This window comes from Eptatretus burgeri, chromosome 2 (genome assembly GCF_056783735.1).
Source record: "Eptatretus burgeri isolate ZD-2024b chromosome 2, Ebu_testis_v1, whole genome shotgun sequence".
In the NCBI taxonomy this organism is placed as follows: domain Eukaryota; kingdom Metazoa; phylum Chordata; class Myxini; order Myxiniformes; family Myxinidae; genus Eptatretus; species Eptatretus burgeri.
The window spans coordinates 140,939,404-140,961,931 of record NC_140962.1 but is presented as its reverse complement, the minus strand read 5'-3'; the positions used below and the strand labels follow the sequence as shown (position 1 = coordinate 140,961,931).

The 22,528-nt window shown below is 46.2% G+C and overlaps 1 protein-coding gene across 3 annotated transcripts in view; it reads left to right on the top strand.

Annotated features, from left to right (window-relative positions):
* The window catches only part of LOC147033349 (uncharacterized), a 92,564-nt gene that overhangs the window by 5,534 nt on the left and 64,502 nt on the right, over positions 1–22,528 (top strand). For all 3 annotated transcript variants that reach the window (XM_085871589.1, XM_085871588.1, XM_085871590.1), the window contains one exon: positions 1,952–2,084. In XM_085871589.1, the coding sequence (XP_085727715.1) occupies positions 2,000–2,084 (85 nt within the window). In that variant the 5' untranslated portion in view covers positions 1,952–1,999. The remainder of the gene's footprint in view (positions 1–1,951; positions 2,085–22,528) is intronic.

Here is a 22,528-nt window from a genome sequence, read left to right as displayed (position 1 = left end):
CCAGGCTTTCAATGACATCTTGACTGCAGCTATCTTGTCTGTACCTGTTTGTAGTGAGGACGTTGATGTCACGGAGAGATTCACTTACTTTGGCAGTGATGTTCATGTCTCTGCTGTCTGTGAGCCAGAGGTCAATGGATGTCTGGGTTTGGCCTGGCGAGTCATGGATTCACTGGATCGTGGGGTGTGGCACTGTCGGTACCTGTGCAGGAAGACAAAATTCTGAGTCTTCAGGTCCTTGGTGCTTCCAGATGTGAGATTTAGACTTTGACCAGGGATCTGAGATGGAGACTCGGTATAATTCCTTTGGTACTCGGTCTCTTCGGAGAATCCTTGGCTATCGCTGGTCGGACTTTGTGTCCAACGAGTGGTTGCTGAGAGACTCAAATGAGATTTGTTTCCTGCATAGCCCGTGAGCGTCAGCTGCGGCTTTATGGACATGTGGCTCGTTTTCTTGACGCTGATCCTGCTCACCAGATTCTTTCTCTCAGTGAGGGACCCTCGTGAGTGGAGGAGGCCAACGGGCCGACCACGTGCTTTGTGGTTGTAGCAGGTTGATCAGCATCTCGATGGTTGGGGATGGGCCAGGCATCTGTCTGGGGGATGGCCATATGGAGGCCCCTGGAGTACCGGCGGAAAGAGGGTGCAGTGACGCACTGCTCCGGCGCATGCTTCCATACCTGACCTGACCTCCACGTTGTATTTTTCTTTTGTTGTTTTTCTCAAATTTGCTGGTCTAATGTGAAAACTTGGTGGGTGAAAAGAATGGCAACTGGCACCTAAATACATTCGTGCTCATTTACTTGGAGAATGCCTTGCTGTTATGTTTGATATTCTTGGTCATATCCTTCTCATGTTGTGCATTGGCTTCTGTCATCATGTAACATTTACCGCCCACATGAAGCACAAAGCGAAGTTAAGCAATTGGTTCACTCTGGCTGTCTTCAGGTCAGTCTATGATTGAGGAACTACATGATTTGATTTCATGTTTTTTTTTTCTTCTTTTGAACACGAGAACACTAATCGGTACACACACATGCAGTTTAGCGGTACTTTGGCTATGGATTTGGCAAATTGTTTGGAATCTCATCCCAATCACACTTGTGTACAGAGGAGTAAGGTAATTGTTTCATTCAGTCTGTCGGCATGTCTGGCACTCAAACAAAATTGAAAATCATTTGAAACAGCAATCTTACTGTTTTTGAGGATGTTATTTAGAACACAAACAACAGGCATGATTAACTACTTTAACGTATTGAATAAGTTGGTGTAAAAGACAGTGACTCAACGGTGCTAAACTTCCAAAAGTTAAAAAAAAAACATTCCCTGCAGCCTTTAAACCTTTTTATTTTACTTTCATTGAATTATATACTTGAACACTGTAGAACAGTAATCACCTTCTTGGCACTTCGCCAACCCCCAGTTCAGCAGTACTTGGACAAAATATTGTGCCATTTTCCACCGTCTTGGCCAATCAAATTTGTTGCTCGTGCTCTCAGCATTGGGGACATTGGGGAATATTGCGATTCAGACAAAATTGCAGCTCATAGGAAATATAGATAGTGTTTGGAAATGCAAGGCAAGAGTTGAAAAGACCCTTCCTATGCTCTTTATCTCAATACTGCGTGGGGTATGATGTTCTATGAGCTCTCTAGTATTTCTAGGGAGGATTAAATGTCATGAATGAGTCTCCTTACTGACTGTAAAACAGTCTGAAAAATGTTTTTTACATTTATAAAAAATAGGCCACTGAAAGAAATGTGGAGTAAAAATTTCCTTTGAATTATTTTTGTAAAGGTCATGCAATGTGTTTTCCTGACTAAGCAGTTAAATATCATTTTCCTAACCTTTAGAAAGTAATGCTCTGGTGTTAAAATACTTTCGATTTAAAATAAAAAAGTTACATGTTTATTACTCCAAAAAGGTTCACCCAACCATCCATTGTGCACAGTGGATTTTAGAAGGACCTGCTTTGCTTCGATGCTGACCAATTTGTGAGATGGAAGGATTTGAAATCCTGCGGATCAAGATAGAGGATGTGGACTCTTTTGGTTCTGAAGAAGAGAAAGGGGGGAAAAAAGATGGTAAGTTGTGAAAGATTTTGTAACATTATAGTTTTCTCATTTATTTGGTTTGCATTAGATTGTTCAAACATATATTCTAGAAATATAACGTACCTTTAAATGCTACTATAGTGCTTGCAAGGTGTATTGCTCTACTTGAATCTGTGAAAATGCTCAGTGAAAACCGTGAAAATGATCCTCACTCCACATACCTGCTGTCTTGGAAAAACTGATTCAGACTTTATCTGAGTACTGAAGTTGTGGTCAAAATTCAAAATACCTGAAATACACTTTGTAAATAATAATTAGTCAGGATCCCAGTGTTGTATATAATTACGATTGGTGTTTGCATGCATGCTGGTGATATTTGCGAGGTGTCGCATTTTGTACCCATGACCTGACCCTGGGTACCCTGAGCACATATGCAAAATGTAGTGGAGATCGGCTAAGCCGTTTTCCTATTTATAAGGTTGACATGCATATTTGCATACTTACATACGTAAAATGAAACGTGCAAAAAAAAGGATATTTTATAACTCAATTATGACTTCCACCACCGAAGGTGAAGGAGGTTATATTTTCACGTCTGTCTGTCTGTCTGTCTGTCTGTCTGCCTTTGTTTGTCTGTTTGTGGACAGGATATCTCAAAAAGTTGTGGACGGATCCGGATGAAATTTTCTGGACAGGTTCAGTGTGTGACAAGGATGAACTGATTAGATTTTGGTGAAGATCCGGATCCAGATCCGACTACTATCATTTTTCAAGTGATTCTTCATCATTGAGAGATAGGGCCAAAAACGATATATAGCACAATATCTCAAAAAGTTGTGAACAGATTCGGATGAAACATGGTGGACACGTTGGTTGTGTGATAAGGAAGCATGAATTCAATTTTGGTGAAGATCCGGGTCCAAATCTGATAATTTTTAAAGTGATTCTTCACCGTTGAGAGAAAGGGCGAAACCGATATATAGCATGATATCTCAAAAAGTTGTGGACGGATTTGGATGAAACTTGGTGGACAAGTTGGGTGTCTGACAAGGAAGAATTGATTCGATTTTTGGTGAATATCTGGATCTGTATCCAACTACTAGAATTTTTTTTTTTAGTGATTCTTCACCATTATGGTGGTTATTATTATAAAAAAATGGTTTGGGTGGCAGGCTTTGGATCCCCAGGTCCTGAGTTCAAATCCCGCTCAGCTGTTGAATTAATACCAGGTGGGGTTAACTCGACCTGTCATCCTTCCGAGGTCAGCAAAATGAGTGCCAGCATGCTGGTATATACTGTATCGGAGTGGTGACCCATCCAGGATTGTACCCAATAGCCAAGGAGACTGCCTTGGCAGCACCAACACTCTGCATAGAGTATGGTCCCAATCTCCTCCTCCTCCTCCAACTCTTCACCATTAAGAGATCGGGCTCAAAAAATAATATATAGCATGATATCTTAAAAAGTTGTGGATTGATTTGGACGAAACTTGGTGGACAAATTGGGTGTGTGACAAGGATGAATTGATTTTTTTTGGTGAATTTTGAATGTGAATTTTGGTGAAGATCTGAATCCAGAAGTATGAGAATTTTTTTGGTTTCAAAGTGATTCTTCACCATTGATAGATTAAGCCAAAAACGATATATAGCATGATGTTTCAAAAATGTATTGGGCTTTGATATGTTCTCATGGATCAGGCATTGTATGGCAGAGGTATGCGCTCTACTGAGTGCCCTTCTCATTGTTATTGTTGTTGATTGACTGGTGTTAGCTTCGTATGTAAGGTGGCTGGCTTGCAATCTAAGGATCCTGAGTTCAAGCCTCTGTCGACCATTGAATTAACACCTGGTGGTGTTGACTCAGCCTGTCATCCTTCTGAGGTCGGCAAAATGAGTAACAGCGTACTGGGGTAATAACCATTCGACGTAACCTGCGTCGGGAGTGGTGACCCATCCAGGACTGTACTCCTTGGCAATGAAACTGCTTCGGCAGCCCCATGTGTCTTTGGAATGAAAGGAATGGTATTATTATTATATTATATTTATTATTGTTGATTCTGCTGTCACCGTGGCTGTTTGTATACCACTTCTGTGAATTATTATCTTGTATATAAAGCTCAATTCATGTCTTTGTGTCAGGGGTCCTATATAGTATTACAAAAGTTTTCAAAGTAGTTGCAGTTCAGCATCCTCACAATTTGAGCTGCCCATTCTACAGGCCACGCCTCCCTCCTCTCCCACAGCGTCACAAGCACCGCCCATTCGCCAGGTGCCACCATTTTGTTTGCTTCGCGTAGCTCTGATGCTCCATAGCATAGGCCTCTGGTGTACAGAGAGATGACGAGTAAATGGACACTATGATTTAAAAATAATTTATTTGTTTAACATTCGAAGTACATTTGAACCATTTTAATATGCATATTAGTATTTTGGAGACCTGCCATTTGCAGATTTCAACGCTTTCACTCTTTCAGGCATAGAACTAACGAGTTCTGAAAGTTTCTCTCGTGGGATTTCTGCCCAGGCTTCATGCAAAAGGTTTAGCAATTCTGCCCGTGATGTTGGTTTCCTGGAATTTTTTCCACACAACTCGATGCAATACGAGCCAGAGGTGTTCAATGGGATTCATGTCAGGAGACTGATTTGGCCATGGAAGTTGCTTGATCCCATTTCTGTCCTGCCATTCTTTGGTCTTTTTTGCAGCGTGGCATGGAGCTCCAGCTTCCATTCATTAGAGTGTTGTTTTTTGACCATCTGACCAGTGGAGAAGATGGGGAGAAGTCCATCCTCGAAGAAAGAAATGTATATTGTAGAATTGATGTTGCCAACACACTCCACAAGCTCTGACCGGCCAGCACTCCAGATTGCTCCCCACACCATCACTGAAAATCCACCGGGTTTGACAGTTGGCTGCAATTAGTTCAACGAGAACTCTTGACTGGGAAGTCTCCAGACCATATGTGTCCACTGTCAGAAAATTGAGCAAATTTGGACTCATCTGAAAAAAATGACAATTTGCCAAAACTTCAAGGGTCTGGTGGCCATCTCGTCAGCCCACTTCTTTCTCCTTTGAATGTTGACTGGTCTAAGAATAGGTTTTCTCCTCGCTGCTCTCCCATAGTAGCCCAGTTGATGAAGGTACCACATGACAGTTCTTGAGCTAACTTGGACCTCCTCTGCAACATCTACTGCCTTGCAACGGGGAGTTTTCTCAATGGACCACTTGACAGCTCGAAGGCACCTTTCTGAGGGCCCAGATCAACGACAACGGGAAGCTGTGGATTCCTTGCCTTCGCTGGCGAATTGCACAATCACCTGATTGACCATAGAAAGCGGAATGCCAATGTTCTGAGCTATCTGACGCTGGCTGATCACCTTCCGATTGGCCAACAATTCGTCCTCTTTGAAAATCACAAAGGTCGTGTGCTCCCTGGGGTTTGAGGCATAGTTAATTGTCATACACGACCCAGGAACTCGTTTATGCAAATAAATAATTGAATATTAGTACAAATCACTGAGTAAAACTTGCTTTATACAGATGAAATTAATAAATTTAAGGTGTCCATTTACTTCTGTCATGTCTGTACATCTGAAAACTGAATCGACGCATCTTTTTATCATTAAATAATAAAGTGCGTGGGTGCACATGTGCATATTTGGAGAGATGTGCATTTGCTGAGAAGAATAAGGTAAGTGGCATGTTTGTGGGTCTCGGGTTTTGATTTTATTAATGTTTAAAAAATTCCCCTGTATTTTGTTGGACAACAAACCTAAGCCCTTTTGGGCTAATCCATGATTTATTCCAATGGTGTCATTTTTGACGATCGCTGACATTGTTTAAACTCGACTAATATAGAGAAAATCGGACACAATTACATGTTTTTAGACAATAAATGCATTTGAAAGAACTAAATAGATGTGTGGCTTTCAGACTGGGGGATTGCTTATATTCGTAACGACTGTTTTTTTGTGTGTTTGCATTTTCAGAGGTCCCTCAAGGTGCTTCAGAACACCTAAGGTGTTCCGAATGAAAGTGGGAGAAATGTTGCAGAATTTATTTATTTATTTATTTATTTATTTAAATCTGGGGGGAAAATGAACAACAGGTCCTTGCTGCTGTTTTGTGAGATGCATGCATACAATATTGGACCCCTTTGAAGCTCTTCCCGGCTAGGGGGAAAGGAAGGATGATTGGGGGGGGGGGAGGAGGAAATCGGGGGGAGTTGCATCGTAGCACCTTTGAAAGCTTTTGTAATATGACATAGGACTCTCTTGAAATTTAGATCGAGGAAAAGTAGGGGGAGAGGAGTAAGTGGGTGTGGCAGGGGAGAGAGGAGGGTGGGTGTTGAGGGGGGAGAGGGAAAGTGGGATTGCTGAGGTCTTGAAGTCACATTTTGCATTACGTAGAAATTCCACTGTCGCTGACATTGTTTAAGATTGGGTGGGGGGAGATCGAAGGGCGAAAGTGTGGGGAGAGAGAGTGGGATGGAGAGGGTGGGGGGAGGAGAGGAGAGAGGAGAGAGGAGAGAGGAGGAGAGGAGAGAGGAGGAGAGGAGAGAGGAGTGGAGGGAGAGGTGGAGGGAGAGGAGTAGAGGAGAGAGAGGAAGGACAGAGGAGAGGGACGGGAAGGAGAGAGATTAGAGCCGAGGCCTGAGAGGGAGGGAAGGAGAGAGAGGATAGGGAGGGGAAGGAGAGAGAGAGGATAGGGAGGGGAAGGAGAGAGAGAGGAGAGGGAGGGGAAGGAGAGAGAGGGAGGGGAAGGAGGGGAGGAAGAGAGGAGAAGAAGGGGAGGTAGAGAGAGGAGGAGGGGGAGGGAGGGAGAGAGGAGAAGGAGGGGAAAGGAGGAGGGAGAGAGAGGAGAAGGAGGGAGGGAGGGAGAGAAGAGAAGGAGGGGGAGGGAGGGAGAGAAGAGGAGGGGAGTGAGGGAGAGAAGAGAAGGAGGGGAGTGAGGGAGAGAGAAGAGAAGGAGGGGGAGTGAGGGAGAGAGAAGAGAAGGAGGGGGAGTGAGGGAGAGAGAAGAGAAGGAGGGGGAGTGAGGGAGAGAGAAGAGAAGGAGGGGGAGGGAGGGAGAGAGAAGAGAAGGAGGGGAGTGAGGGAGAGAGAAGAGAAGGAGGGGGAGTGAGGGAGAGAGAAGAGAAGGAGGGGGAGAGAGGGAGAGAGAAGAGAAGGAGGGAGAGAGAGGAGAAGCAGGGGAGGGAGAAAGGAGAAGGAGGGGAGGGAGAAAGGAGAGGGAGGGGGAGGGAGGGAGACAGAGGAGAAGGAGGAGGAAGAGAGAGGAGAAGGAGGGGAGGGAGGGAGGGGGAGAGAGGAGAAGGAGGGAGGGGGAGAGAGAGGAGAAGGAGGGGAGTGAGGGGAGAGAGAGGAGAAGGAGGGGAGTGAGGGAGAGAGAGAGGAGAAGGAAGGAGGGTGAGGGAGAAGGAGGGGGAGGGAGGGAGAGAGAGGAGGGGGAGGGAAGGAGGGGGAGGGAGGGGAGGGAGGAGAAGGAGGGGAGGGAGGGGAGGGAGGGAGGAGAAGGAGGGAGGGAGAGAGGAGAAGGAGGGAGGGAGAGAGGAGAAGGAGGGGAGGGAGAGAGGAGAAGGAGGGGAGGGAGGAAGAGAGGAGAAGGAGGGGAGGGAGGAAGAGAGGAGAAGGAGGGGAGGGAGGAAGAGAGGAGAAGGAGGGGAGGGAGGAAGAGAGGAGAAGGAGGGGAGGGAGGAAGAGAGGAGAAGGAGGGGAGGGAGGAAGAGAGGAGAAGGAGGGAGGGAGGAAGAGAGGAGAAGGAGGGGAGGGAGAGAGGAGGAGAAGGAGGGGAGGGAGAGAGGAGGAGAAGGAGGGAGGGAGAGAGGAGGAGAAGGAGGGGAGGGAGAGAGGAGGAGAAGGAGGGGAGGGAGAGAGGAGGAGAAGGAGGGGAGGGAGAGAGGAGGAGAAGGAGGGGAGGGAGAGAGGAGGAGAAGGAGGGAGGGAGAGAGGAGGAGAAGGAGGGGAGGGAGAGAGGAGGAGAAGGAGGGAGGGAGAGAGGAGAAGGGAGGGAGGGAGGGAGGGAGAGAGGAGAAGGGAGGGAGGGAGGGAGAGAGGAGAAGGGAGGGAGGGAGGGAGAGAGGAGAAGGGAGGGAGGGAGGGAGAGAGGAGAGAGAGGAGAAGGAGGGGAGGGAGGGAGAGTGAGGAGAAGGAGGGGAGGGAGGGAGAGAGACGAGAAGGGAGGGAGGGAGAGAGACGAGAAGGAGGGAGGGAGAGAGAGGAGAAGGAGGGGAGGGAGGGAGAGAGAGGATAAGGAGGGGAGGAGGGAGAGAGAGGAGGGAGAGAGAGGAGGGAGAGAGAGGAGGGGGAGGGAGAGAGAGGAGGGGGAGGGAGGGAGAGGGAGGAGGGGGAGGGGGAGGGAGGGAGAGGGGGAGGGGAGGGAGGGAGAGGGGGAGGGGGAGGGAGAGAGAGGAGGAGGGAGGGAGAGAGAGGAGAAGGAGGGGAAGGAGGGAGAGAGAGAGGAGGAGGAGGGAGGGAGAGAGAGGAGAAGGAGGGGAGGGAGGGAGAGAGAGGAGAAGGAGGGGAGGGAGGGAGAGAGAGGAGAAGGAGGGAGGGAGGGAGAGAGAGGAGAAGGAGGGGAAGGAGGGGCGAGAGAGGAGAAGGAGGGGAAGGAGGCCGAGAGAGGAGAAGGAGGGGAGGGAGAGAGGAGAAGGAGGGGAGGGAGAGAGGAGAAGGAGGGGAGGGAGAGAGGAGAAGGAGGGGAGGGAGAGAGGAGGAGAGGAGAAGATAGGGGAAGGAGGGGGTGAAGTGGGGGGGGGGTTTGGGAGGAGGGTAGGGATTCTCAACTTGTGTTTGGAAGTGGGACTTGTGGAGAAAGGGGAGGGGGGGTCGTTCAGGATTGAACAAAATGGGGTGCATTAATACAGCACATGGAGACCCCTGGGAGATGTCTATGGGGGTGGAGAGGGGTTGGGGATTTTGGAGAAGATGAGCATGAGGGGAGGTGGAAGTATGGCAGTGTGATGGGAAGGTAAGTCAGTGTTTGAGGGAAGGAAGCGTGATGCAAAGGGAAGTGAAGGCATCGTGAGGGTGGGTAAGGTCAGGTCAAGTATGGGAGCATGTGCCGGAGTAGCGCGTCGCTGCGTCCTCTTTCCACCGCTATTTCAGGGGACTCTGTCTGGCCATCCACTTGAGAGGCTGATCAACCTGCTGCAACCACGAAGACATCCCCCCCCCCACATTGGCCTCCTCCACTTAGGAGGCTCCCTTGCTGAGACAATCTGGTGAGCAGGTTCAGCATCAGGAAAACGAGCCACATGTCCATGCAGCCGCAGTTGATGCTCAGGGACGTGCAGGTCACAAATCTCATTTGAGTCTCTCTCAGCAACTGCTCGTTCGACACAGTCAAACCAGTGATAGCCAAGGATTCTCCAAGGAGACCTGGTACCAAAGGAATTAAATCTCCGTCTCAGATCCTTGGTTGGAGTCCAAGTCTCACATCTGTAGAGCAAGACTGGAACCACCAGAGACCTGAAGACTCGGACTTTCGTCATCCTGCACAGGTACCGACAGCACCACACCCTATGATGCAGTGAATCCATGACTCCCCAGGCCCGACCCAGACGTAAATTGACCTCTGGCTCACAGATAGCAGAGACATGAATAACACTGCCAAGGAAAGTGAATCTACCTGTGACTTCAACATCCTCACCACAAACAAGTACAGATAAGATAGCAGCATCCAAGATGTCACTGAAAGCCTGGATCTTGGTTTTCACCCAGGAAACCCATAATCCCAGCAGCTCCGACTCCTCATTGAGCACCTCGTGGGCCCCCAAAAGGATATCCAGAGTCTCCACAAAGATGACTGCATCATCTGCGAAATCAAGGTCAGAGATCTTGACATTCCCAAATGATGCACCGCAGCTTGATCTTTCCGACATCCTCCCCAGAATCCAGTCCACACAAGCACTGAAAAGTGTGGGGCCAGTAAACACCCCTGATGAACTCCAGTCACAACTAGAAATAAATCAGAGGTGGTTTCACCACATCTCACAGCACTCAATACCAGAGTATAGTTCAGACATCAGATTGATCAGTTTTGGTCGCACCCCTCGAAGACCAAGAATCCTCCATAGGGCATCCTGATTCACTGAATTGAATGCTTTGCAGAGATCAACATAGCAGCAGCTCCTGCTGCAAACAGCCCCTGACGAAACTCTTTTCTGTATTCGGTGAGGACTTTAAGGGCAAGGATACGGTCAATCGTTGATCTCTTTGGTGTTAAGTCTGACTGCTCTGGGCGCTGGTGCTCAAGCAGATGATGGCGAACCCCATCGATAATTATCCGAGCAAAGACTTTGCCCGGCACTGAGAGCAGCATCATCCTTCGGTAGTTGGCACAGTACTGGCGATCACCCCTGCCCTTTCCAGAGAGAGACAACAAGGCTCCTCCTGCAGTCAGTTGGGATGATGCCTGTGTTCCAGACAGAGCACAAAACTGCAGGCAATCACATGAGTACAGCATTTCCACCAGCCTTGAGAAGTTCAGCATGGATGCCACAGATCCCAGGAGCTTTACCCCATTTCAACTGGTTCACCGCAGTCTGTGTTTCCACAAATGAAAGTGGATCACAGTTAATTGGAGGTTTAGCAATTCAGGGGCGTAGCCAGAGGTCCAAAAGCGATGAGGTGAAAAGAAGTGAACTTGGTTGATGTGACGGTGCTCGTCACGAAAAGTTTGCAATTGCCAGAAGCCAATGCATTTTTGATGCCCAGAAACCTATTCTTAGCTAATTTCAATGCTCAAAATGGGAGCTCAGATGGAGAGAAGGCTCAGGCCAGATCATATTTCAGGAAATGAGCGTCGAGGAAACTGCCTCAGCCTGGCTACGCCGGTGCAATTGCGATAGTAACACTCCTGACATCCAACTGAACAACTGGTTGATCAGCCTGGTACAGCAGCTCAAAGTAACCGGCCCAGTGGTCCTTCACTTCGGACTCCTTTTTCAAGAGTCCACCACCCTCCGCTCTAACTGCAGTACACCGTGGAACAGCTTTGAGGAATGCAATGCACAAATTCCCCTGAAAGCAGGACGAGAATCACTTGACCACAAGTGATGCTCTTCCCCCTCACAGATTCCTCGGACATAGGCCTCCTTGTCCACCCTCAGCGCATGTGCAGTTTTACGCCTGAACTCCCTGAACAGCCCAGCTCTGCCACTAAACATGCCCCTGTGACTGGTCAATGGTATCCAGTGTCCTTTGAGAGACTTCGCTCATCTTGTCCAGGGACAGTGTCCTTCATCTTCGCCCCACAGTGAGTTCAAAGACATCCACCAGCAACATCAAGGATTGTGGTCTTGAAGGCATTCTGAAACTCTTCAGGATTCCCCAAAGCACCCGACCCCCCACCCCACCCAAATCTCCACTCAGCCTGTTCACAAACTCCGCAGCTACTCTCTCTTCATTGAGCTTGTCTACATCCAACCTAGGCTAGGATGGTACCATTCTCCCAGATTTAAGCTGAAACTTCAAAGTTGCCACCACATGCCTGTGGGCGGTTTTGAGGAACTGAGCACTCTGGTAGACCCTGCAATTCTGTATCATCCTCCGGCGACTATTAATGAGCACATGGTCAATCTCCTTTGCCACATCACCAGCGTTGGAATTCCAAGTCCAGCGATGAGCCTGTGGGTGCTGAAACCATGAACCAGCCACCCTAAGTCCATGACTTCTTGCAATGTCAAGGAACTTAGTGCTGTTCTGGTTCACAGTTCAAGACCATTCATGCTATTCTAGTTCTCACTACCCACCATGATAGGTGTAAACCACCCATCTTGAGCTCACCACTATCCGGTCTCCAAACTTAAGATCGTGCTGTAATACTGATATTCAAACGCTTCAGGTCAGAAGATAACAGAGATAACAGAGACTCAGAAGCTGCAATGTATCGAGGTGATCATCCTCTCTTTGGGATGGGACATCCAGGTACCCACCCAAAGGGATCATCTCAGCTTAACCCAAGGAGACTGCCATCTGGTGGACGACACCTCAGCACCACTCTGACACACATCACCACAATTTGACCCCTGAAGTTTACGCTGTGTTTTTTCTCCTGAAAAAGTTTACCCTGTGCTTTTTTCCCCAATCCTGTCATCCGGTGAGCTGCCCTGCGAAGGGCAGCAGCACAGGAGGTACTCCCATAGAGTGGGTTTTCAGTTTTCTTTGCATTTGTTGGTTTTGCGGAATGAAGTGTTTTACGGTGGCTGGAGCGCAAATCCTGCCACCAACCTCAAAAATGTAATCCAGCTGCAGGAGGATGTCTGCAGACACAGTTGGGCGCGATAAATGAATGGCCGTTGGTTCACAAGGAGCTCTTCCGCCCTTTGTGAAGGGCCATAAACGTTCCCAAACAGCAAGATTTTCTTTTTGACCGCCAGGTTCTATACATAACCAGGTGGGAGCATGCTATCTACCTGGCAAATGCATGCTTGCATACGCAGTGACCTTTGCACACCTCCGTTCGGCTCACTTCGAATCTGATTCATATATGTTACAGTCCCCCTCAACAGAGGGGGAGCAGGGGGAGAGGCAGAGGGGTGGTTGGGTTGGAGAGACAGAGGGGTTGGTGGGTGGGAGAGTGGGAGAGGCAGAGGGGTGGGTGAGTGGACGAGGCGAGGGATTCCGGCAGATGTGACGTCCAGTTTAACGTTCATCTGAGAGACAGAACACACATTGATGAATCACCCTGCCTGTGAAACACCAGGATGACAGTTTATAGCCGGGTCAAGATTCAAACCCAGGCTAGACAGCTTAGAGCGAGTGTGCATACGTCTCGGCTATCCTGCAGTGTTGTGGCGATTCATTGCTTTGTATTTGAAAACATTTTTTACTCATTGTAGTCATCTAATTTGTTTTACCTTCTTATCGCCGGAGATGTCCACATGGACAACCGTGCCACGGTATTGCCATGGAAGCTTCCAGAGATCAAAGCTTGAAGAGCGCTCCAAGCAAGCACTCGCAACGACATGGTTGAAGAAAATGTTTTAAAACTGAGTGTTTCATCTTTTATATGTATCTATCCTAAAGTGACAGGGCATATCATGAAATGCATGTCATGAAAGAAGATCATCCAAAAATGGGAAACGGAGCGTATAATTAAATTTCACATTTTCAGCAAGCCAGCCACCGCCCAATGCACAGCAGGGCCAACGCAGGTGAGTGGCCCCTGAACTTTGTTCAAGTCGATCGATGTTCGGTATTCAGTGACTGTGCAAATTTTGTAGAGCACTCTGCAAGTGGCTTATGCACTCATGGAAGCAGTCCAACAAAGCAGTTGATAAGGAATGACTGGCTTGGCAAGCGATTGGCGATCGCCGATCCATCATATCGGAGACACCCAAAATTTGAAACTATGTCCGAATTGGACAAATGAACACTTTTTGAGCAGTTGGAACTGCTGCTAAGTTCAATTCTGGAGTTTAATTTTGAAATTTGGCTGAGTTAAAGAGATTCTAGAGCTTATTGAATGTGCGGAAATTAAATAAAGCCACGAAAGCTGGCGTCTCTGGGCGTTTATTACCATTGCAATGTATCAAGCAATTCGGAGGTACGATGATCAGGCATTCGATGATATGTGAAGAAAATAAAAAAAAACCAAAAACTTGACATTAACAAATCATTGTGGCCTATTCCAAGCCAAGACATGGTTGAGCAGGCCAAAAAAAATGGCTGCTTAAGACTTTTGCGAGCTGACAGAGGGCTGACCAAGATGGCGTGCCGCTATCTTGGTAAAGGCCCTGTCACACGTTGACGATTTAGCCAACGTATGCAAAATTGGGCTAAAATGCCAACACGCGGCGAATACGTAATGGGTAAGTTTGTATACGTTAAGAGCACGCTGAAAAACACTGCCATACGTCGTAGTACGCTGGCTTTCATCATTGTACTTTGCGGTTGTCCTCAAATTTTAGCATGCTTACAATTTTACGACGTATGCCAGCGTATGACTCGCACGTTCTGCTACGCTGGCCATAATTTGTAGGTACGTTATGCGATCGTTGACACACGTCGACATACGTTACTTGTAAGTTACTCATAAGTCGAAACACGTCGAGGTAATGATTAGCATACCCGAAACTTATTTATAACCTATGAGTAACGTGTTGTAGGCACGTTACACGATCGTTGCACACACGTCGAGGAACGTTATGCGATCGTTGACACACGTTGAGGCACGTTACTTGTAAGTTACTTGTAAGTCGGAACACGTCGAGGCACGTTACTTGCAAGTTACTCATAAGTCGAAACACGTCGAGGTAATGCTTAGCATACCAAAAACTTATTTCTAACCTATGAGTAACGTGCTTTGAACCTGTGTAACGTACCTCCAATGCATATTGACGTATGTAGACGTATTTGATTGACATCTTCCGGACGACCACAGAACTTACTGAACGTGTTTCTAATTTACAGCTACCGTATAATGGCATATTGGCAGCGTTTAAAAACAAAAAACAATAACTTCCGATATTTTGTCACGTGCCGTTACGTCACATCCGATTGCCTCTTCAGTTTGCTCATGTCTTATTCTTAGTTCCTCCTCTGTGAATATTTTCTGTTTGAGGATATTGTCACGTCGACGTCGAAACTTAAAAGCAAATGTCCGAATCTATTTTAAAATTCGTGATAGACTAAAAAAATAATAATAATAAAAAAACAACAACAACAACTTCAGATATTTCGTCACATGCCTTCACGGAGCCAAGGAGAAAAAAAGAAAATGTGCCTTGACGGAGAAAATAAGTTTCAGGTATGCGAAACATTACCTCGACGTGTTTCGACTTATGAGTAACTTACACGTAACGTGTGTCGACGTGTGTCAACGATCGCATATCGTGCCTACAACTTATTCCGAAGCGTAGCGGAACGTGTGAGCCATACGCTGAGTACGTCGTAAAATTTTCAGCATGCTTGAAATTTCACGACGTACTAAACATACCACGAAATATGACAGTGTACCTCATCGTTTTTCAGCGTGCTCTTAACGTATACACAACTTACCCATACCGTATTCGACGTGTGCCAGCGTTTTAGACACATTTTTCATAGGTCGGCATACGCTGGCTAAATTGTAAAGGTGTGACTGCGATGTTGACACTTCCAATTCTCAGGCAGTTATGATTTAAATCGGCGTGCGGCAGGTTTTTAAAAGGCTACGCCACGTGTTCGTCGGCGATATGTCCAGCGCGCTATGCCTAAGTTAAACTATCGTTGGGCATAGGTTGTGAACGCCGACAACAGGCTAAGCATTCATTGCTATAAGTTATCTATAAGACAACGAAACTTTGTTGTCTTTGCCTGTTACTAATATGTTATGCATACGACCAACACGTTATGAATATGACCAAAACTTAAAAAAAAAACATCCAAATTTCAGCATACGCCAACGTTTTACATGCATTTTTATACGTTGCCATTGCTGGCTAAATCGTCAAGGTGTGACAGCACCTTAAGGCTTATTTTGTTTTTTTTTGTGATGAGCACCCCCTAAATTATCCTCAAAAGGGGTTTTTTAATTAACCCAAATGCCCAATTTTCATTCATGCACAACCTTGAAGTTCCCTTGGTATGCATGCAAAGTTTGGGGCCGCTAGGTTTCATTGTTTTGGAGTTGTGTAGAATACGGACGGATGGACACAGACTGACATTTAAAAAAAAAAAAAATTTTGTATATATTGGCTGCTCTTAGAGCATCCTTATTCTGGACATTTCCATCTGTCTGTCTGTCCACAAAACCTTGGTCAAGCCTAGGGGCTAAACCACTCAACCGATTCCAATTAAATTTGGTAGGTAGGACCAATATTTCTGGGAATCGTGTGCTTTCGAATATGGGACCCTGGGCCCTGGCAACGGCTCTTTAAAGTGGTCAAAAAAATCGAAAAAAATCAAAAAAAAATCGAAGCTTAGAGTTCTGTGCGCAATGTATCTAGCTCCCTTCATGCCAATTTGCAGCCCTAACAAAAAATATTTGTAGGAGGAGATAGGTTTTGGGCGAGTACATGTCAAACATTTCAGAAACGGTTAATTGCAAATATCTCAAAGAGAAAAGGTCTGATTTTGATGAAACTTGGGTGAAATGTGTACAATGTGTTGAGCATGTACACAAAAATGAATGGTTGCAATGCACACCTCCGTTGCTTAGCAACAGCTAAAATACTTTATCGTACATCGTACACTTATTGTGGACGACACAAAAAAATCAGTACCTCCGAAATTGGACCTCAAAGGGACTTGTTTTTTTTTGTGCCCAAGGAGAATGTCTTACAGTATCGTATTAAAAAAATAAAATCTTTAGCGAATAGATAAATGGAATTACCGGGGCTGCCATTTGTTGGAGTCTCTTTTGAAACGTGCCTGAAATTTCACAAGGTGGGTTTCTGGGCGCAAACTAAGAGGGCTGTGATAATCATATTTATTGTGCTAAATTGATTGATAGCATGTACATGAATATCGGCTAGTCGCTTTGGCCAGCTTTCCATCCAGAGCGATCAGCCATGCCGCCTACCGGCTTGTATATATATAAATATACACATATATATATATATATATATATATATATATATATATATATATATATATATATATATAAATATATATATATATATATATATATATAAATAAATATATATATATATATGTATGTATATGGGAGCACTTGGGTCCTTCCTGAACACCCGGTTCTGAGGCCGCCAGGCACAGATAACTCTGTGCACTGGCAGGTTGCTAGGCAACCACGAACGCCGATTGACGCTGCCAATTTGGGCAGGATTATACTACTTTGCTTGATACCTTTCCTGTGGACGGCCGATTAATTAGGGTCACATGCTCTCAGCGCACACTCGGATTACTGCTGAGCGTTAGTGAGTGTGCGCTGGCTAAGAAAGCAAATTATTGTGGTGCAACTTCCCGTCTAACTATACACACTGCGTTGGACCAATAAAGGAAAAGATAACCGAGACAGATTGGAAATAACAACAAACAATTATTTCTTACAAACACACAAGCAAGCAATCATTTAAAAGCAAGTATTTATAAGCAAGAAGCAAAACGTCACATAAGAGTAGATTTAACCATAACACGTATTCTTTTTATTAAATCTTTCACAAACTACTTGGCCATCATTCACTCAGGGGAGGAGAATAAAACAAGAACTTGAAAATGGAATAAAAGTAAAGTATGGAGAAAATAAAAGCAGTCTTTTCTTTCCTCCCTTGCCTCACACAAATACATACAAGGCAATGCGGAGGGAAATGGATGGGGAAGATGGGCAGCGGCGATACGACACGATTGGGACACTGCATTCCTGAGGTTCCCAGACCAATTAGGCAAGTCCTTTCCGTCATGCAAGATATGTGCGAGCTAGATATGCGACTTGCCCTCCTCTGTCTCAGCTTCTTCCTCCTCAGGCTCCCATCGATGAGGTGCTGCTGTTTACCCTCCTCGTCCTTCGTGGCTGACAGGATCGAGAGGGCAGGACAACGTTCGGGGAAGGAGTGTCCTTTTCCCACAGAAGCTTGACATCAACTGCTCGTGAAACCTTCCTTTGTCTTCTCCTCTCCTCTCCTCTCCACTCATGAGCTCTTTTTGACCTGGCTCGTGTGAGCTTGTCCCGCGCACTTCAGCCCTTCGGCTTCTCTCAGCCTTTCTGCTCTGTGAGCCATCTGTTCAGGAGCTCTCTTTGTCTCTGCTTGCGTGAGCCTGTCCCGTTTGCTTCTGCCTTCTCTTCTCACCCTGATCATAAACCTCCTTCAAGGCACGAATGTTCGCTGACTGGCAAATTACGTTGTGTTCTGTTGTTGCTTCTTCTTCACATCCGCTTTCTTCCTGAGTCCTCTCTGTCTCTGTCTCTGTCTCTGTCTCTGTCTCTGTCTCTGTCTCTCTCCTCTCTCTCTCTCTCTCTCCAGGAAACTTTCAAAGAAGTCCCCAGCCCCCCCCCCTCCACATGCGTGCAAAACGCCCACTCATATTTTTCTGCACTGTACCACGTCTGCGAGAAGCGCCACACCTCGCAGGCCACGACGAGCACCAAGCGTTGTGAACATGCATATGAGGTGTGACATGAACATGCATGTGAGAGCTCCTGATGGGTTAATGACCACAGAAGGGTTGAATGTACCATATAAAGCAATGCGGCGAATGGAAGGAACACGGGGAGGAATTCCGCCTGACCGAGGGACGACCTAATGGCTGTGGAGCCGAAGGTAAGACTGATGGGGTGAAGAAGGGACGATTGAGAGTAAGAGAGAGATTGAACATAACGATGGTGTGAAGGAGGAAAAATTGAAAGTAACAGAGGGGGAGGGGTGAGACATTACACTGGAAAAATACAGCTGAGCCAACGCATGCCCCCGAAACAACCCTTTGGCAAGGGACCAAGGGCTATATATCCAAAGATTAATGAAACGACTGATTCCTGGGTCACCGACGTGTCCATGTATGCTCTCCCCCAGGGTAAGTTTTCCAAAACCATGACATTATATTGCTTCAATAAGTATTACTACATAATTTTGGGTGCTCCTTCTGTGTCCTAAATGGTTCCTTGGTTCCTGCTGTCGTAGAAGAATAAATGTTACCATTGTAACAAGTGCAGTAAGCTCCTATTCCTGCTTCTTCTTCTTCTTCTTCCTCAATCCTGGAACGACAGGCTTTTAAAACCAGCATTCTTTTTGTAAACGCTTGAACCAAACACGATTTTTAAAAACTTGGCCAGAAGCATCATATCTGATGCCTAACAAAGGTTGAGTGACTGCATCAAAATCTGCACTCATGGGGGGTGAGGGTGGACGGGGGGGGGGTTAACCCCCCCCAACCAAAAAAAATTCGGTATTTCATCTCTATATTTCTAAAAAAACAACACTACACACACGATTTCGATGAAACTTGACCACAACCTTCATCACCCGTGACGTCCCAAAGTTTTTTCAGGCCATAAAAAAAAATCTTTGTCGGGGGGGGGGGGGTGGGTTTGAGCACCCTGAATAGATTTTTGCTCTCTCCTAAAGCACACACACAATTTCAATGAAACTTCACCGCAACCTTCATCACCCGTGATATACCAAAGTTTGTTCCGGGCATTAAAACGATCAAGGTCGAAGGGAGTCTGCAGGGGATTGGAGTGACTGTTCCTCCTGATCCAGTTGAGCCTCAGGACGTGCGGTCCTATTTTGAGTTTTCCAACGACACCATTTTTGTGATTCTATGGCAGTAGGAACTGTTACGTTGAAGCTCGAGGTCCTGCTTCTTCATGTGATTCACGGATGCATCTCCTTTTAGTAATAGTGTTACGAATCTGGAAGCCATTTGCACACAAACAGACAGCAGCCCCACAGTTCAGTTATTTCGATAAGTATGTGTTTATAGTCAGGGTCCCGTCCTTCTGTCTAATGGGTTAATTAAATGTGTGCGCTACGAGTTACTTTTATAGTCAGGTTTTTTACATCTTCAATCATCCTTCGTTTTCACACTATCGCCATCCATCACCCATGTGCAGCATGTCACGTACAGTGGTGAGGTTCCCTCCGCCCACCGCGAGCTCGTCCAATCAACGGCGGCCGGCCTGACAGCCGACCCGAGATCGCCCCTCCCCGCTACAAGGGTGGATGGAGAATAAAGTGCTCCCCTGGTTGTTTCGTCTGGGTTCTCAGACATGCACGGGGAGAGGGTGTTCGTTGCCCCTCCACCGGACCACCCCTTGTCCAATCAGGGAAGCTCATCACCTCAGGGCTGGCTCCGCCTTAGCCAGATGGAGTGTTCGGCCCGACCAATGAGGGGCGGCCACGAGTCGCCTGACAACCCCTCGTCCAATCCGGAGGCGAGTCCCACAGAGCGGTTCCCTCGACCTGCGGGGGAGGGGGAGCATAAGATTAGGTGGCGAGCCGTCAAGAAAAAGGAAGAAGGAGAAAGAGAAGAAGTCTCGTCTTGCCTGCTGGCGTTCTCATCCACCCGCGAGTGCTCGTCTCATCTGGTCCATTCCCGTGCTGGCTGGCGCCAATTGTGTCATTCCTGGTCCCTGGTGCTTGGTGCTGCATTGGCGGCGGGTTCGAGAGTCGCTACCGGACAAGCTCGACCAGACCGCACGAGGCGGACAGGTGCAAGAATAGGCCACTGCCCTCAGCTCGCCTTTCCCTCCCGAGCTGAAGGGCCAAATAAAGGCCGCGGCCACCGTGTGTGTGTGTGTGTGTGTGTGTGTGTGTGTGTGTGTGTGTGTGTGTGTGTGTGTGTGTGTGTGTGTGTGTGTGTGTGTGTGTGTGTGTGTGTGTGTGTGTGTGTGTGTGTGTGTGTGTGTGTGTGGCGCCAGTCTGTTAAGTAGAACTGTTAAGTGCTTTTCACTCACTGTACATTGCCTGCATTTCTTTTATTTGGATAACTATGCTCTTTGTGTGCTCTCCTCCCCAATTATTGTTTATAAATAAACTCCCATGTTAAATGTTCCAGCTCGTTTTCTCTGCTTTCTCCCATTGACCCAACATGGTGCATATTGAGAATTAGTGAGGCCGTTGGTGCCATAAATTGTTCATTTTGTCCGGTCCGGCTTTGGTAACGTCCGCTCTGTTACGCCGGATCCGAGTCGGTAACAGCGACTCGGTTCGGACAAAGTCGGCCGAGGGTGTGGTTTCCCCGGTAGCTCGTCTGCATGGTTATTTAGGTATATTGGAGATCGAGACAATTTATCCTACGCCACGTGTTCAAAATATTGGCGTCCACGGTCTGCTAAGGGACCCATGACCTTCGGAGTTGTCCGAGAGTCACGACCTAAATTCCGGGTGTTCGGTGGGAGACAGCTCTACTGCTCCACCTAGTGGTCGTTTATCGCCTCTGAACCCCAGCCCACAACAATAGTAACAGTAGGGGATTGGGTGGGGGGGGGGTCAGAACTCCCATTCCACCACAAACCCATTCATTTGTTTTATGCTCCATCCAGGACACTCAGCATTCTCCTCCAAGTCCATTCTTCAAAAGTGCTAATACACCTTCCATCTTCTGCTGTAAGAGTCCAACTTTCGCAGCCATAAAGTACAATACTCCAAATGAGCAATTTCACTCACCTTTTTTTCAAATCTGTTCCAATACATTGAGACTTCCAAACAGCAGACAAATCACGAACTACACTTTGAGCCAGAGCAAGTCTTATCCTAATCTACATGGACATAGGTTCAGTTGATGATATTACTGAGCCAAGATATTTATTACGCTCCTCTGGGGTCAGTTCTGACATACCACTATGCATGTTTCTCCACTTATAACATTCCAAACCACAACTTGAATCTTATCTTTGTTTATACCTAAGCCAAATAGCTCACTCTTCAACTTGACTTCCTCTGCCATCAATTCCTGCTCCATCTTTGATTTGGCCAAGAGGGGAGTATCATTGGTGTAGCATAGATTCCAAATGTCATGACCACCATCCCACTCGTTCTGGTAAGATACACTTCACATCTCTCTAAATCCTCTCACCAACAGCATTGAAAAGCATAGAAGACTGAACAACCTTGACGTGCTCCCTTTTTGAAATGAAATTTCTCTGTCTGTCCTTTGTCTACTTGAACAGCTCCAACTGCCTTTGTATGCAAGCATCTAATCAACCAAACTAGACGTTTTGGCACTTCAAGTTCTAATAAACACATCGCTTCGTGTTGGATGCTATCAAATTCTTTGGCATAGTCGATGAACATTGCACATAACTGTTTCTTCTTTTTGCCCTTCACCTTTTCAATCAAAACTCTCAACATCAACATAACGTGTGTGGTGCCCTTACCATACACGAAACCAAATTGCTCCTCAGCAATAACTTCTTTCAAATAGTAGTTCACTCTTTGCCTGAGGCTATCCAACAGAATCTTCGATGCATGACATTAAAATGAGCGTCCGATGTTTGGAGCATTCCTGTGATCCAGCAGCTTTGGGAATTGTAACGATCTCCGATATTACCCATTCATAGGGCCAATCTCCGATTTTCCAGATGCTGTCAATTACACAGTTGTGGCAAAAAATATTGGCACCCTTGCACTTTTTTCAAATAACTCACAATGTTCTCAAAAAATAAGCTGAAATTAACAAAAATATTTGGTCTCCACAATTTTTTATTTCACCGTTAATGTTACAGAACCTTTTGTTTTTGATTCAGAACTTAATATATCCTTTTAAATCAGAAAATAAAAATAAATGGCATTGACAAAATTATTGACACCCCTGACTTAATATTTGGTAGCAAGCCAAATATTAATAACAAGCCTTAATAACAGATATTAGAAATATTAATAACAAGCCTTAATAACAGATATTAGAAATATTAATAACAAGCCTTAATAACAGATATTAGAAATATTAATAACAAGCCTTAATAACAGATATTAGAAATATTAATAACAAGCCTTAATATTTGGAAGCAAACCAAAAAATATTTTGCCTTTTGGACAAAATAACTGCAGTCAAACACTTCCTATAGCCATGAATGAGCTTCCTACACCTCTCTCC